Genomic DNA, 15,314 nt, shown 5'->3' with positions numbered 1-15,314 from the left:
GGAACAGACCCCGAACCCCACGGGCCCGGCCGCCATGTCCCACCCCATCCCAGCAGACCCCGCGCTGCTCGGACCGTCATTCCCTTCGCTTCGCCCCGGGCCCTGCACGGCCATCGCTCCCCGGGGCCGTTACTGGGCGCCGTTCGGGGCCTCGGCACGGCCGCCGGCTGAGCGCGGCCCCGGGCCGAGCCGGGCGCAGGGCCGCGGGGCCGCGGGCACGCACGGACACGCACGGACACGCACACACGCACACACGCACACACGCCCCGCCATACGGGCCTGGCTGAGGGTGCCGCGCGCCCCGGGCAGCGCCGGTCAGGCCGCGCGATCTGATTGGCCGCCAGTGCCGGTCACTCAGGCGCGCGGCGCGGCACCGCGCGACCCGATTGGCCACCTGGCCGGTCACTCCGGCGCGCGCCGGGCGGGGTGGGGGGGGGGGAGGCGGGACCTCGGCCCCGCAACTGCCGGGTTCGCGCGCGCCCCGCGCCACTGCGGCTGCGCGCGCGCGGGGCCGTTACACAGGCGGCGGCGGCGGCGGCGGCGGCGGCGGGTGGGCGAGCGAGCGAGCGGCGCGCGCCGGCCCCGGGCCCGCTCCCGCCCCGCCCCTCCCGCGGTCACGTGACGCGGGCCCCGAGCGCTCGCGTGCGAACCGGGCGCCCTGCGCGCGCCGCCCGCCGCCGTTTCGGTTTCATTTCCGGCGGCTCCGGGCCCCGAGCGGCGGCGCCGAGCGGAGCCCCCGCCGCTGCTCCCCGCTCCCGCCCAGGGTGGCCACACCCCCGGGCTCGGCGTGAACCGAGCGCCCCCGCCCCGCACACACACACCGCTCCTCCCCCGCCTGCGCCGGCACAGAGAAAGGGAAGGGAGGCGGCGCCGGGCCCGGGTCTCCCGCACCGCGCACAACATGGAGGAGCTGGTGGTGGAGGTGCGGGGCTCCAACGGGGCCTTCTACAAGGTACCGGGTGCTCGCGGCCGGGCCGGTCCCCAGGGGAGGGAGCGGAGACGGCAACGGGAGGAGGAGGAGGCGGCAGCGGCGGCGGCTCCTCCTCCTCCCCGCGCTGAGGGAGAGCGGAGGCCCTGGGGCAGGAAGGAGGAGGGAGAAGCAGGCAGGGGTGGAGGCCGCGGCGCGTCCCTCGCGGTGGCCGCGGAGAGGGAGCCGGGGGCCGCTGGGGCTGAGCGGACTCGAGGCCCGGTGAGGAGGGAGAGCGGGGAGGCCTCGGGCCTTCCCCCTTTGTGGGAAGGGGCGCCCGGGGCCGCCTTGTCCCGGCGCCGAGCGAGGATCAGCGCTGGGATGGGGCATTAATTGCTAAATCCTCAGCTTTTGTCGCTACTTAAGGAAAGTCTCTCTCGCCGTCCGGGTTTCCAGGAGAGCTGCACTGCATGAGCTCGGCCTGCAAGGCGGGTAGAAGGGGGGCCCTCGTTAATACACATTCCTGATGAAATGCTGTGGTGGATTCTTGCTCCTAATGCCATGGCAGGGGAAGCTACCTAGTGATATTAAAGACAGCCTTGCTTGGCCACATATATCTGTGTTGAGTCCCTAAATACGTATAGATATCGAATGTACTTCTTCTTACTGAAATTACTTAGTGGTATTGCATGTTTGTTTCCAAGCCCTTGTGCTTAGTAAAGCCATCCCTGAGCCTTGAACATATGAGCGCTGAATATGTTTTATTAATACTGTGTAGTATTGTGTGGCTTTGCATGAGTTGGGTTGTATTAATCAGCTTGTTGATAGGGTATACCTCGTAGTTTTACAGAAAATAAAATTCGGATGTGGTTGGTTTGGGCCTACTCTCATTGACCTGTTATCAACATAGCAGGAACAGCCATGGATCAGTTCCTGCAAGTCTCCCATGGTTTAAATGATCCTAGGACTTTAAAAATTGGGCCTAGTTATTGTGCGACATCCAATATTTATGTTAGCAATGAAGGACCGGGTAGAGTTTCACACTCACGTGTTCCTGTGGTAAGCTAGGTAGATATCCAAATGATATAGTTTCAACACCTCCAAGTTTTTCTAAGAAAAAAAGATCTCTTAAAAGCTTATTTTAAAAATACATGTGCTACTATGCTATTCTGAAAATATTTTTTTTTTTCAAAAACAAGTGATTGATACAAATCAGTGGTAAATAAGCATCCTGTGAGCTCACAGTGCTGTAGTCAAAGTTCTAGATCTGCATATTGCTTCCTGGAATTAAATAATCTAGCACTTTTAAAAATCAGTTTTATGTTTTTAAAGGTACAGTATTTGGTCAGAAAGAAGCAGAAGGAATAAATGTATTGCACAGTAGAACTTCTAATGAGGCTTTCATCAAATTATAGTAGTTACCCAATCATGTGAACGAGATGATAGTAATAATGACATGGTACATTATTTAGTGAGAAATATTATTGAATAAACCTGGGAGGATTGAAAGCTTCTGAAACTTCTATTGTTTATGTTCAAGTTTGACACCATGGGGCCCTATACCCCTTGTGTGTAAGTAAAAGCTTAATTTGAGCGTATATTTATGGAAGTTTATTCATGATTTAGTGTACCCAAGTTCTAACACAGACATTGCCCTAAGCAATATGGTTATGTTTGTCCTTTAACTTTTAGAAATTTTGACAGGATTTTTTTTGTTTCTTTATCACTAACCAAGTAGCTTTGGTTAAATTGTCTAAATGGGAGAATGGGCATATGGATTTATCTGTCTTCACCTGAGTTACCTCTTGAGATGGAGCATCATATTTAAAATAAATGCAACGTATTTTTTTTTAAATAATAAAAAGTAGGAGTTGTTTTACACTCTCATGCAGTAATGTTCACTATAAACCAGCAATTTTCCTCTAGTTTTCCCCTAGTCTGAATTACTTGGAAATCTAATTACAGATTTTTCTTTCATCATCATGTCAGAGTATCACTCTGTTATAAAGTAATATATCTAATTTTTTTCTTGTGAGTTTTATGCCCATCTTATAGATTGTTAAAAATGAATGTGTACCTAGCATAACAAGAAGTGTGCAGTGATGTCAAGTGTGAACTTAATTGCAGGATGATTTTATTTCTTAATTTTAAAAGTTTCTTTAAGCAGCCTCCTGAGAAGTGATTTACAGCAGTAATGTTTCAAACAAACCAGAAACAAAACAATTCTTTTATTCAAGCTCATGATTTACTGATAACTGGTGAAGATTTCTTTGGCTTTGAATAATTCTGAATTAATGAGAATATGTAAATTTTTTTGAAAAATACATGTCTGCTGTTACTAAGACATGGAAGGGGCAGGAGTATGAGGCTGCTATAGTCAGGATGGGATGAAGTGGCTCAAGTAGGCACCTAATTGTGGCTTCAGCTTTTCATATCCTCCTTGTAGGTCTCTCTGAGGACCTGAGCATTTTTGAGTGTACCCACCAGCATCTGGATCTTGACAGTACAAAACTGTCCACCTAAGCCCTGCTGAAAGTAACAAACCAGTGTTTTCTGAGATATATGCAGAGGATTCATGTCCCACACAAAACATAGGAGATGGTTTGAGGATGCCTTCATATCCACCTGTAAGATTTGAATTCAGATTTCATCCTGGTCGGGTGCACTGGAATACTGGAGTGTGTTGATGTGACTGCTGTAGTGCAGACCAGTTCTTTCTGAATGGAATTAAAATACTGCTTAGTGCATACTTTGTAGTTTCATGATTTTTTCCCTCCTTGCCTAAGATGAATTATTCCATGGAAAGCACAGTGCAGCAAATGGGCATGATTCAGGGATAATTGACAGTCTGGTACCTAGAGATGCTTAGTCATGACCTGCTATGTGGTTGGGCCCAGAATCCTTGGAAAGAAAATGTTAGATTTCCTTATTTTATGAAGACTGGTCCAACAACCACCAGGACTGTGAATCCAAGGGGAGGAAGCTGCTTTTTTGCAGCTCACAGCCAGGTAACTAAATCTTGAAGGTGTGCAGTGTTAGGACGTATCTTCTCATATCTTTTCTTGTATAGGAGTACTAAATTGGGTTTTGAAGTTCTTATTCACAGAGGACTAATAGACAGCCATTGCCTAATCATTTTGGGATTAGCTTTAGATATTTCCCTCTAAAAGGGGATATGCTGGATGCCTTTCCAACATGGGTTTGATTTTTCTTTTTGAGTTTGGGAGTGATTCTCTCTTGTGTCCTCTGCTAAAGACGGAGAGCATCCTGTTTATGAGGCAGTCAGTTTTGTGATGGTGTTTGTTGTTAATATCTATGTTGTCTGTAACCCAATTTTTGCCACTTCTTGCTCTATAACCTTGTGAAAATCTTCTACTTCTTATCCAGTAGATTCAGTGCCTTGCTGTTGTTTGCTTGGTTTTATAGATAACTTCATTGAAGCTACAGCTGATAAAATAATTCATCTTTCTTACTACTTTATTACTCTGGGTCTCACTATTAGCAGCTGTTCCTGTGGCCCTCTGTATCCTTTTTTTTTCTTTCACGGTTCCATGTAGACACCCTCAGCCACTATCTCCAGTCTTTGTACATTCATGAGCTTGTCTGCTCAGTCCTTCCAAGGATGACCACTTGTACGCTTTTCCCTCGTCTGGTGACCATTTCTGTGACTATTTTTCTTCTCCCTATTTTGTTCCTTTGTATGTCCAGCCTTTCTCAGACTTGATTATACACCGAGTTCCCTTTTGATATTCTCCTTCCAACAGGTATGAAATGTTACAGAACGGTTACACTAACAGTAGATGCACGTTTGTTATCAATATAGCCTTTTTCATGTTAAAAAGCCTATTTTCCCTACTTTCCCTTCTTACAGTTAATTATCCTCCTTTATTAAAATGGTTGACAATGCTCATATCTGATGATGTGAGCAGACTTTAAAAAAAGCAACATTTCATGGCAGCTGAAGCCTTTATTTTTTTCCTTTGAAGTGTCCGTCATTCCATTTAGCATCAAAATAAAAATATGCTGGTGTTTCCAATAATTCTTATTTTCTTAACAAATAATTTGTAAAATTTAGTCCATATATTCAGCATATAGCCATTCTTAGAATGTGAATGCTTGTGTTTGAGAAATGCCATGCTGTAAACTTTTTTACTTAATTATATCTGAAGCATGGAGAGAAATGAAATGGTTTATGTGACTCAGACTCAAATTTGATGTAGAAAACTTGCCACATTTGATATTTTTCACATTAGAGGAGAAGAATCAACCTTTGCCATTATAAAATGTACTTCTGTTCAAAATTTTTGTGTGCTCTTTCTTGGTATTTCTGCTGTTAGCAATAATGGTATGTCAGCTGCTTCAGTCTTTCACTGTTCTGTTACTTCATTTTGCTTCTTTCCAGTTTAACTTTGTTTTTCAGGCATTTCATCTTTGTGTCCAAATTCATCAGTCACTGTTCTGTCCTTTCATGGAGGTGCATTTTAAACTGATATATCTGCACCATTATGTTTGAATTTCCATGCCTGCTTACCCTCTTTATCTAAAAAAGGCTGATGAATGATTATTTCTTGTGATACTTTGTGTGAGATCAGAACCTCTTCTCTACCTTTACTGGTATCTGGGATCTGGGGCTGGCTTGTCCTGTGTCTGTGGATTTGGCTTATGGTGTTAAAGGTTTCATTTCATTTTAGCATTGTGTAATTTCACAAGTATTACAAAAACAAGACTACCAAACGGTTTGTTTAAGTATCAATTTTGGTTTTCCAAAGGCATTGCTGCTTAAATATTAGCTTTTTTAAGGAAAACTTAGAAACGTTTCCGACTTCTTCTATTTGTACTTGGAAATGTACAGATTGAAATATATAGTGCTGAAGAGTCCAAATACATTTTTGTACTACAGATCTGTTTAAATATTTATATTAGAGGAAAATTGACACGATGCTATGTCCTGACATTGGTAAACTGATGTGAAAAGTATCTGATATTTTTCTGTGTCACAAGAAACTGAAAAACAGGGAAAAGCCCATTTCTCTGGATAGATAGGATTAGACAGCCAAATGTTAAGGACTGTATTAATAGTCATTAATATATTTTGCCTGGTGATTTTGAAGCATAAAGATCACAGAGGGGTGTGCAGATGTGTTTCATACATTGCATACTTGAAATTAGATATTTGGCAAGGCATTGTTAACTTTGTAATTAATTATAAATTTATTCCAATGAACTTCTGTAATTTTGCAAGACTGTTAATTAAAAGACAAACCACAGTGTTATGACATCAGTGTTTTTGGCCAGACTGAAGCGAGAGCTAGGTATTCATCTGTTTCTGTGGTTGACTCTTCTGAACTTGGTGTAAGCTAAAGAAACTCAGATTTGTGATTTTCCCTGGCAGTGTCTGTATTGATGCTACCTGTGTACGGTCAGCAGTTTAACTTGTGCTCCTGATTCAGGTTCCCTCTGATTTCTGGATTGTGACCAAAGCGATGTGCAAGAACTGTTTAAGGAGAGCTGAAACAGGACAGTGTAGTTCATTCCTCTTTCAGCCAGCTGTGTCTCTCAAGTTTTACTGTTTCCAGATAATAAAATTGCTAAGCTGTTTGAAGGTCCAGGCTAGTCTTCAGCTTAACTTAGATTTATTTGTTGCACATCCTGTTTTACTTATTAATGGTGGATTTTAGTATTATTACCTTTAATGAGATTTATTGCTGTAGTCCCTAGGATTGTGCTCAAGGTGAGTTGGATGTTAGGAGCTCTCTTCTGTTTCTTCCAGATATGAGATATAGTCTTGCTCTTTGCTGCTGTGCTTGTGAATTTTTCTGTCACTTTTTCAGAGTGCTGATTGGGACACCTTTTGGTGTTTTCATCACCACAGAGGTGATGACTTCTCCCAAAGTATCTTTCATACAAGCAAAGGTGATTTTTTTGACATTTTATAAATATGAGAAAATTAGGTATCAACAGATTGTTTCTCCGGGCATGGGTTGTGTCACTCCTACCTGTTCTCCTGAAGGCTATTAAATGTTGCTGGTATCATTTCTGTTGAATCTACTTTGTAAAATAATCTCTGCTTTTACATACTTGAGTGCTGCTATTAATCCTTGTCCAGTCTGTGGCACAAAGGAGCCATACCTAGTATCTGGTAGTGATCACAGTGTTTTTCAGGTGTTAAAGGCATCCATTTCAGCTGCATCTGTAAGAGTAATTTGCACATTACTACCACTGGAAGAGATGTAGGTGAAGCCTTTGAAGGTGATACGTGTAATGTTGTGAAATGAGTCAGGACTACCATTGTATTGTTCAAATGCATATCCAGTTCTGGAATCTTCTTACAGAATGCACCACAATATGAAACATGAGCTAAATGTATCAATAATAATCAACTGAGAGCTCTGTTGTCTCTTCATGTATAAAAACTTTCTGTACTTAAGATGAGGTCTTAAATCTTCTTTGTACCATGTCATTGAAAAACATGTGCTGTGCTTGTAATCCCCTTTGAAGGAGTATGGAATTTTGAAATGCATAATTATGCAAATACATTTGGAGACTTTTTTAAGTCTGCTTGGCTTGCTGGCAATAATAAAGTCTTATTCTTAAGAGTAGTGAGAGGCAAACAAGGTGTAAAATAATTTTTTGCTGTTGTCACTGGGGCTTTCCTTCTATTCACAGTGGCATTGGTTATGTTTCACTTACCAATTGGATGGTTTCTGCCTTGTACTGAATGACTGAGTGATGATATTCACATGCATTACCACTTAACTTTAGCCAGTTCTTGGGACTCTGTATTAGCCGTCGCTCTTCTTTGATACTAAGATACTGCTGCAACTCAGGAAATATTTTGGAATACTTTGTAAAGCAAAAATAGGAAAACAATATTTTAAAAATCATTTAGGTTCCATGTAAGAGAGACTCTTACCTTCTTGTAAGAGATAAGATCTTGTCTTGGAAACTTGCAAGGGCAAGAATAATAAAATGGAGAATAATAAAATGTTCCATACTTCATTAACTAATTCTTCTACAGAAGTGGTAGTTGCTGCTAAATTATTTTCAATTTACTGAGAATTTTTTTATCTACTAAGGTGGATCTCCATTAATAGAAAAAACTTCTCTATTCTTTCTTGCTCATGGGCTTTTATTTACCTACCTTGCAATGATACCATGTGTGGACTAATGTTAGTGGAATACTCAGCACTTCAGCAGCTTGTTTCAGAAGTTCATAGAAGTACTTTAAAAATAAAGAATAAAACCCCACAATCTTTTCATCCCTGGTTATCCTGTGACCTCCATTGTTTCAGGCTAAGAAAAATATTTTCATTGGTAAATCCCAAAGTTCTTTGAGTGTGCTGGTCTTGCTGTTCTGTAGATGGGGAATGGGGGAAGAAGCATTTGGGGCTTTAAGATAAATATTGATCAAATCTAAATCAGTCAGTTGAGTGCTTAAAGCAGGGGCAGCCCTCAGTGCTGAATTCTGGTTCTGTCCTCTGCTTTGTGGTGGCATGTAGAGCATAACTGCTGTCCATCCCCCAGGAAAAAAGGGAAGGCAGGCCCCAGTGCATTCATCTAAAGTTTGTGCTCTACAGACTTAGTGTGATGAAGTAAATATGGGGGCGATTCTGCTGAAATTGGGATTTCTGCTGAAATTGGGATTGCATTGCTAGTGCAATGTTCAAATGTACTTTGAGGTAAAGAAAGAAGAGATAGGACTTGGAGGTTTTGTGCACTTTGGTTTCGTTTGTTTTTTGAGGAATACTGATGTTTAATTTCTATGCCTGTCTATACATTAAATGTGATTATTAAATCAAATGTTTAAAACTCCTGAACTATCTCTTAATTTCCTACAAACCTTTCCTGTTGCTTCTAAAAAGTAGAAATAATGTATTCATAGCTGAGGTGTTCTGTTTGTGTATCAGTGTGCTGGCAGTCATGAACCCAAGGAGGTTATCAGCTTTCAGTATGTGTTTCACAGAAGTCTATTGCAAAATTAAAAAGGCTGACTTTAAAACATACTTTTATTGTGAGATTCATCAATATTTGTGAAAAGGAGGTGTTTTATAGACTTAAAATTACTTCTGAAAGTGTCCATCAGCATACCATAATTATACTTTGTTTCCTTCACAGGCATTTGTAAAGGATGTGCATGAAGATTCGATAACAGTTTCATTTGAAAACAAGTAAGTGTATTGCTAGTGTTGTACCTGTAAATGACAGTATCAACCTTGCGTTTTATTGACCTAAATATGGCTTAGTGTAGAGTAGTGTATATTAGGTACACTAAACTTGCTGCTGGCATGTTCTAAAGTTATATTTAGTATCTACTATTTTGTGACATTTCTATATAAATGCTTTTCATGGTTTCAATACTGTCAAGTGCAAAACCAGAGTAAGATGGGTTTTGCTGGGAAGATAATCATGTTGTTACTGAATTTACGTGATGGCAACCCATTTTTGAGTAAGTCAACAGTTGTACCATTACTGACTCTTTCTCTTGTGAATGTCTTGCCTTAGTTTTAGCAGATTCCATTATTAGAAAATTTGTTCTATAGATAAATGATGAATACCAATTTTCTGATCTAGAAACTAAAATTTTCATAAATTAAAATGATGAAATTTCTGATCAAATTTTCATAACTTGTAGTAGAACCAAAGAAAAAGAAGATACAGGCTTGTTTTGAAGCAAGTGTTCAAATGTGTTATGGAATGTTTTTTAATCTGTGTTTCTAATGTTGGGGTTAAAAATCATACCTGTAAATAGAGGAAGAGCTTCCATTAGAAGATTCAAAAGGCTGCAGGTGGCATCAGGGTTTCATTTAAGATGCTTAATGGTCATTTAGATGTGTTTTTTCTTATTATGTATACATTGGATCACATTACCTTCAATACATATACGCACAAAAGCTCCAGAGAATTTGAAACTGTAAAATTAATGGATTAAAACAGTTTGATTTCTGTTTACAAAGCAGATGAAAATATTTAGACCATTCACTGTGATTTTTGTTTGTAGCTGGCAACCAGAGAGACAAATCCCATTCCATGATGTGAGGTTCCCACCACCTGCAGGCTATAATAAAGACATAAACGAAAGCGATGAAGTAGAGGTGTGTATGCTCCATTAACAGCTCTTGTCTTGAGAAGTGAGAGAACTTGCTGTGAAAAATGTCAGCCAAGCCACTGGAAGGTTTGCTTCCATGTTAGGTGATGTCACCTTCTTTGATTCCAAGTACTGCAGAAAACACAGTGGCAGGCACATCACCAAACCCAGAGTTTGACAGTAATAAACCGTGCAAATTCCATGTACCGCAAAAGGCCGTGTAAAATTCCATGTACCATGACCTTCATGCTGAGTTACAAATATGCTGATTTACAAAGATGATCAGTGTTGCATTGATTACAGATCAGTCCTTTTTAGGACTGGAATAATTCAGAAATAGGTGATGAACTAGTTATTAAGCTGTAAGGTAATAATGTCTCTATTACCAAAGCTTCAAGCTGAATCAGATAATTTGCATTGTATGTGTGTATACATAAAAATAAAGAAATGTATGTGTATATGTAAATACTTACATGTATATGCAAAGAGATTGACTTTAAAGCAGCATCTTTCTAAAACCTCCTTATTTTATAAAATTGTAACACCTATTTTTATAATTAATTTAAAGAAAGAGGACTTGCAAGATTTGCATTCTGCTTGCGTGCTCTGTAGGTTTTTAATTTGAAAGATAAGAAAATGGCAAAACTTCTGTAATGTGGATGTGGCTGATAGCATGTGTGTGCTAAAGAAGTGTAGATGTGTGACCTCCCTCTCACCCACTGGTAGGACCTCATCAGACCTACACACAATTAGAAATACTGTTGATTAAATATTAACAAGATGTAAAAGTCTGAATTATCTATCTTTTGACTGTATGCAAGACTGAGGCCTCTAATGCCAGTAGTTTGGGCACTGTATTGTTTATTATTATTTGTCTATACAAGCTTGCAGTTACATGCTTTCTGTGTTGTGCTCAGAGACTTTATGCACTAAGATGTTTTACTGGATTTTGTTCCTGTGGAGTTCCTGATCATATTAGTGTCAGCTTTTGTGATGTCTTTTAAGAACATAATGTATGTATTTTGTTCAGGTTTATTCCAGGGCAAATGAAAAAGAACCGTGCTGTTGGTGGTTGGCTAAAGTGAGAATGATAAAGGGTGAGGTAGGAGTATGCATATATACATATATATATTTTATATTTACTTATACTTTATTCTTTCTTTTCTCTTTATATATTGATGTACACTGTGGTTTGAACTAATCTCTACTCATTTCTTAAGAGTTTCTTGATTAGGACAGTTGCAATTACCATTAACCTCAGCCTGAGAAGTCAAATTTGACTTGTACAGTTAACAAAAGTAACTTTTCCTTAATAGTGTAATGCTCACTCATGTCATAAAATATGTGGCTTGGATGATTTTATTATTTTTATATCAGTTCTACGTAATAGAATATGCAGCCTGTGATGCTACATACAACGAAATTGTCACAATTGAGCGTTTGAGATCTGTGAACCCCAATAAACCCGCAACAAAAGATACTTTTCATAAAATCAAACTGGCAGTTCCTGAAGATTTAAGGCAAATGTAAGTACAAGCGTTTCTTTATAACTTGTTTCAGAATGTGGGTAACTTCTTAAGCCTGAGACAAGAGGAATAAAAATGCTTTTTACCACTCTAAATTAACTTATTGAAATGTAAGAATGTAAAAAATACAAATATAGATGTGGTCATACTTCAAAAATAGAAAAGATGACTTTTGAATTGCGGTTTAGTCCTGGAGGAAGAAACACTTTCTTCAAAATGTTAAGGTTTGTGTGTGATACAGATTAAGATTTTTACTCTTAGTGCTGTTCAGTGGTGTGTACAGGTTAATCTGAATCCATTCTTGGTCAACTTTTATTATTTGATGATGGCTCTGGGAATAGTTGAACAATAATGAAACCTCCCAGAGTATGATCCAAAGCCAGCTAACTTTTCTCCTAGGCCATGGACATGTTGTTGTCATGTAGTTGCAGCTCTAAAAGTCAGATTAGTACTGACTCCCCTTGTTTACCTTCAAGTCACTTTCTGCTTTCTTTGAGATGCGTGTTATTGCCTCAGTGTGAAATGAGTTATAAATTCAGGTTAAACTAAAACTTCCTGAAGTTAGTGTTACAGCATACAAAAGTTCACTTGGTGGTGAGTGGACACAGGAAACCTGGAGAAGCCACACACAGTATGAGATGAGCATGTGGTCATTAGAATGCTGCAAGGGTTAAAATGAAATCACACATTTTAATGGTTCGTGATGCGTTTGAAATCTTGAACTTGCTGATCATAGTGATTATAGCTTTTTAATGTAGTTTTGTGTAACTTGTCATTTCACAAATTTACATAAAGAAAATTTCTGAAATATTTCTAATCCTACTCATGTGAAAACAAATGAAAGAAAAATGAGTAAAATAAATTGTAACAGAATAAAATAACACCTGCTTTGAAAGGGAGAGCTTGGAAATCTTTAGTTACATTCTTTGTGTTAAGGAATTATTCTTTTTGTCTGTTAACCATAAATGCACTGGTAACTATTTTTAACTTTGTTACATTTTTATTCCTAGGTGTGCCAAAGAATCTGCACATAAGGACTTCAAAAAGGCAGTTGGAGCTTTTTCTGTAACATATGATTCTGAAAACCACCAGCTTATTATTTTGGTAAGTACAAATGTTTTACTGTACCGTTGGCAGCGGCTTGTTTCAAGAGTCCATGTGTAAAGCACTGTTCTGTTTGTTAACAATTTAGTCAATCAACGATGTAACCACAAAGCGGGCCAACATGCTGATTGATATGCACTTTCGGAGTCTTCGCACCAAGTTATCCCTGATACTGAGAAATGAAGAAGCCAGCAAACAGCTGGAGGTATGTTGGTTGTTTTCCCTGAAGTAATTTGAGTGAAACAGATAATGAAAAAATCCCTTGTGTGTTCCTTAGCTGGTGGGACTTGTACTGAGCTGAAAATAATGATGTATTGATAATCTAGGTGGTATAAAAGGCAGGTGGAAGTGTCATCCAAAGATGTTTACAGTTACAGGGCCTATTCTTTCAAAGACTCATTTTTATCAGCAGGATTTTGTGGGGGATTAAATACAGATATGTAGACACACATGCACGTGTATTTCTTTCATATTTTGAAGCATAAAATAGTTTAAAAAGCCATTATTGCACAAATAATGCTACATATTTGGTAGCTTTAAAAATAGATAGGAGTGAATATGTTATGATCCTGATAGGACTAGAACTGGATCTAACAAAATAACACAGTGAAAATGAGACGGAAGGGGTGAAAACTGATGCTGGTAGAATATATGAAGGGATAGGTTTGTCTACAGATAAAATGTTAGGAAATAATCTTACAGCAGATACAGCTTCTGATACTCCTGTGACTGGTGAGTGGGTGTTGACTGGCAAGAAGCTTGAGTCATACTTGTCCATGGGTAAGAGGGAAAAAAAAGAAAAGAAAAAGAGTAGGCAAGGAAATAAGGGGTATTTTATACATCAGAATTAACATTTCTTCATGATTTTTCTCCTATTTACAAATTAGAAAAAATAGCAATATTTATGAAAACTTTTTAGGTTCGCTGTCAAGAACCAGAGGTACCACTTAAACTCCTGCAAGTCGGTTTGACATGGGTGTATACCAGCAGTGTTTCTGCAGAGCCAGGTTTCATTCCCCCTTCCCAGGGGTTATATCTGTTTGAAGTGGGATGTCATGTTCGGGCCTTGTGTATCCAGTGGGTAATACTCACTGTTACAAGAAGTTCTCACTTCTGTTGTTCTCTTTCGTATCTTGATTTCTGTGTTTCAGAGCTGAAATCCAAGTTTGTTTGGGTTTTGATTTTTCTCAAGATGAAGGATGGACCAGTTTTTCCTCATTGGTGTTCCTTACTGAGCACCCCACTGTAGCTCTTCAGTAATCATTCTTCTTTATCCTCCAGAACTGACAGTTGTGTGGGCAGTTTACCTCTCGAAGTGCAAAGTATTATTTTGGATGTGGGAAGAACAACAGCCTCTTAGAGCTAATTCTCTTTACATGCCCCCACAAATGCATGCACCAACAACTGTTGTCATTGATTGCTTTCCCAAACTAATCTTGGATTCTTCTTGTCATTGTAACACTGAGTCTTTTTGCCACTGTGAAAGTCTCAAACTTGATTTGGTTCTCACTAGAAAACCATTGTTGAACTTCAGTTTCTACCTAAGTACTTAAATAAAGGTTGTGAGATAAATATATGCAGTTGAAATTTGTGTGACAAAAGTTGGCTGGTATTTTTCATTTTGGCTTTTGTGTTTCTTATATTTAGAGTAAATATAAAATCAGTTTAATCCAAAGTTGAAAGCAAGAGCTTCAAATAATAAAAATCATGCTCGTGATTATTGTTGAGACACTGATATGCCAACAGACTGCACATATCCATCTGCAGAAAAAAATATTTAGTGAACACTTCGGGCTTTACTGCATTATTAATATCACCTCACTGTTTTCATCAAGTAAACCTTTGTGTGTGTCTCATAGTCACTGAGCCTTAAACGTCTGCCCCTTCTTTTCTTCTAGCAGTTTTACCTATTTTGTTTTCTGAGTCATTATCACTAGACCAGCTTCTTTTGTTCAGTGGAGTTTTTTTCTTCCTATTTGTTGTACCTTCTTTTTTGCATATTGTCTTCTTGACTTGCATGGCTCTACTTCTCAAACATGGCTTTTAGAGCATCGAGTAAAGTAACAGGTTATTTTTTGTTTACATTCCTTCCCAGTGGGTATGATTTAGCTGTTTTGGGTGTCTTTCGCATACTAAAAAGCCTGAATTGACAAGTGTTTTGCAGTCTGGTTTGTATTTTACTCCAAGTAGAACTCACTTATGGCTGCTGTGTAGGTATCAATACACTGCTTGCATAGATGTTTCTTACTAATGTATTGGAGGGAAGTAGAATACAGAATTTGTGATGTTTAAATAGAACACACTTCATAATAATTTGCAGAAAAGCTGATGATGTTGTAGTGCAGGCAGTAAAACTCAGGTTTGACTGTCAAAGCCAAGGTCCTCAGTGATGATGTACCTTCATCTTTTCCACATGTCGTAGATAGTTAACACCTGATCATTGTCTTGGTTATCTTGTTCTCTCCTCTTATTTGGCTGTCTATAAAAGATGTCAGCTAGAAAATCAGCATTTAGATCATCTGTTAGAAGTGTGAGCAATTACAAATAACTTTTGCTTTCCAAATTGTCTGCAATGTAGCTACTGAAGTACTGGACAGTGCTCTCAGAGTATCTGAAGTATTTAATGACACTTGGGTGCTTACACCACTACCTACTGTAACCAGTTCTTTGAAACAGTGATTTAGCACAGGAT

The 15,314-nt window shown here is 39.7% G+C and overlaps 1 protein-coding gene across 3 annotated transcripts in view; it reads left to right on the top strand.

The window, feature by feature from the left end:
* The first annotated feature begins 606 nt into the window (after nt 1-606).
* FMR1 (fragile X messenger ribonucleoprotein 1) overlaps nt 607-15,314 on the top strand; it is a 31,023-nt gene continuing 16,315 nt past the window's right edge. The window contains exons 1-7 of one of the 3 annotated variants that reach the window (XM_068204992.1): nt 607-952; nt 9,023-9,075; nt 9,906-9,999; nt 11,023-11,094; nt 11,370-11,518; nt 12,529-12,622; nt 12,711-12,827. In XM_068204992.1, coding sequence (XP_068061093.1) covers nt 902-952; nt 9,023-9,075; nt 9,906-9,999; nt 11,023-11,094; nt 11,370-11,518; nt 12,529-12,622; nt 12,711-12,827 — 630 coding nt within the window. In that variant the 5' untranslated portion in view covers nt 607-901. The remainder of the gene's footprint in view (nt 953-9,022; nt 9,076-9,905; nt 10,000-11,022; nt 11,095-11,369; nt 11,519-12,528; nt 12,623-12,710; nt 12,828-15,314) is intronic. The other 2 variants (XM_068204991.1, XM_068204993.1) reach the window with 2 other exon arrangements.

This window comes from Anomalospiza imberbis, chromosome 14 (genome assembly GCF_031753505.1).
Source record: "Anomalospiza imberbis isolate Cuckoo-Finch-1a 21T00152 chromosome 14, ASM3175350v1, whole genome shotgun sequence".
Classification (NCBI taxonomy): domain Eukaryota; kingdom Metazoa; phylum Chordata; class Aves; order Passeriformes; family Viduidae; genus Anomalospiza; species Anomalospiza imberbis.
The sequence above is the reverse complement of the archived record's forward strand: the minus strand, read 5'-3'. Positions and strand labels throughout refer to the sequence as shown.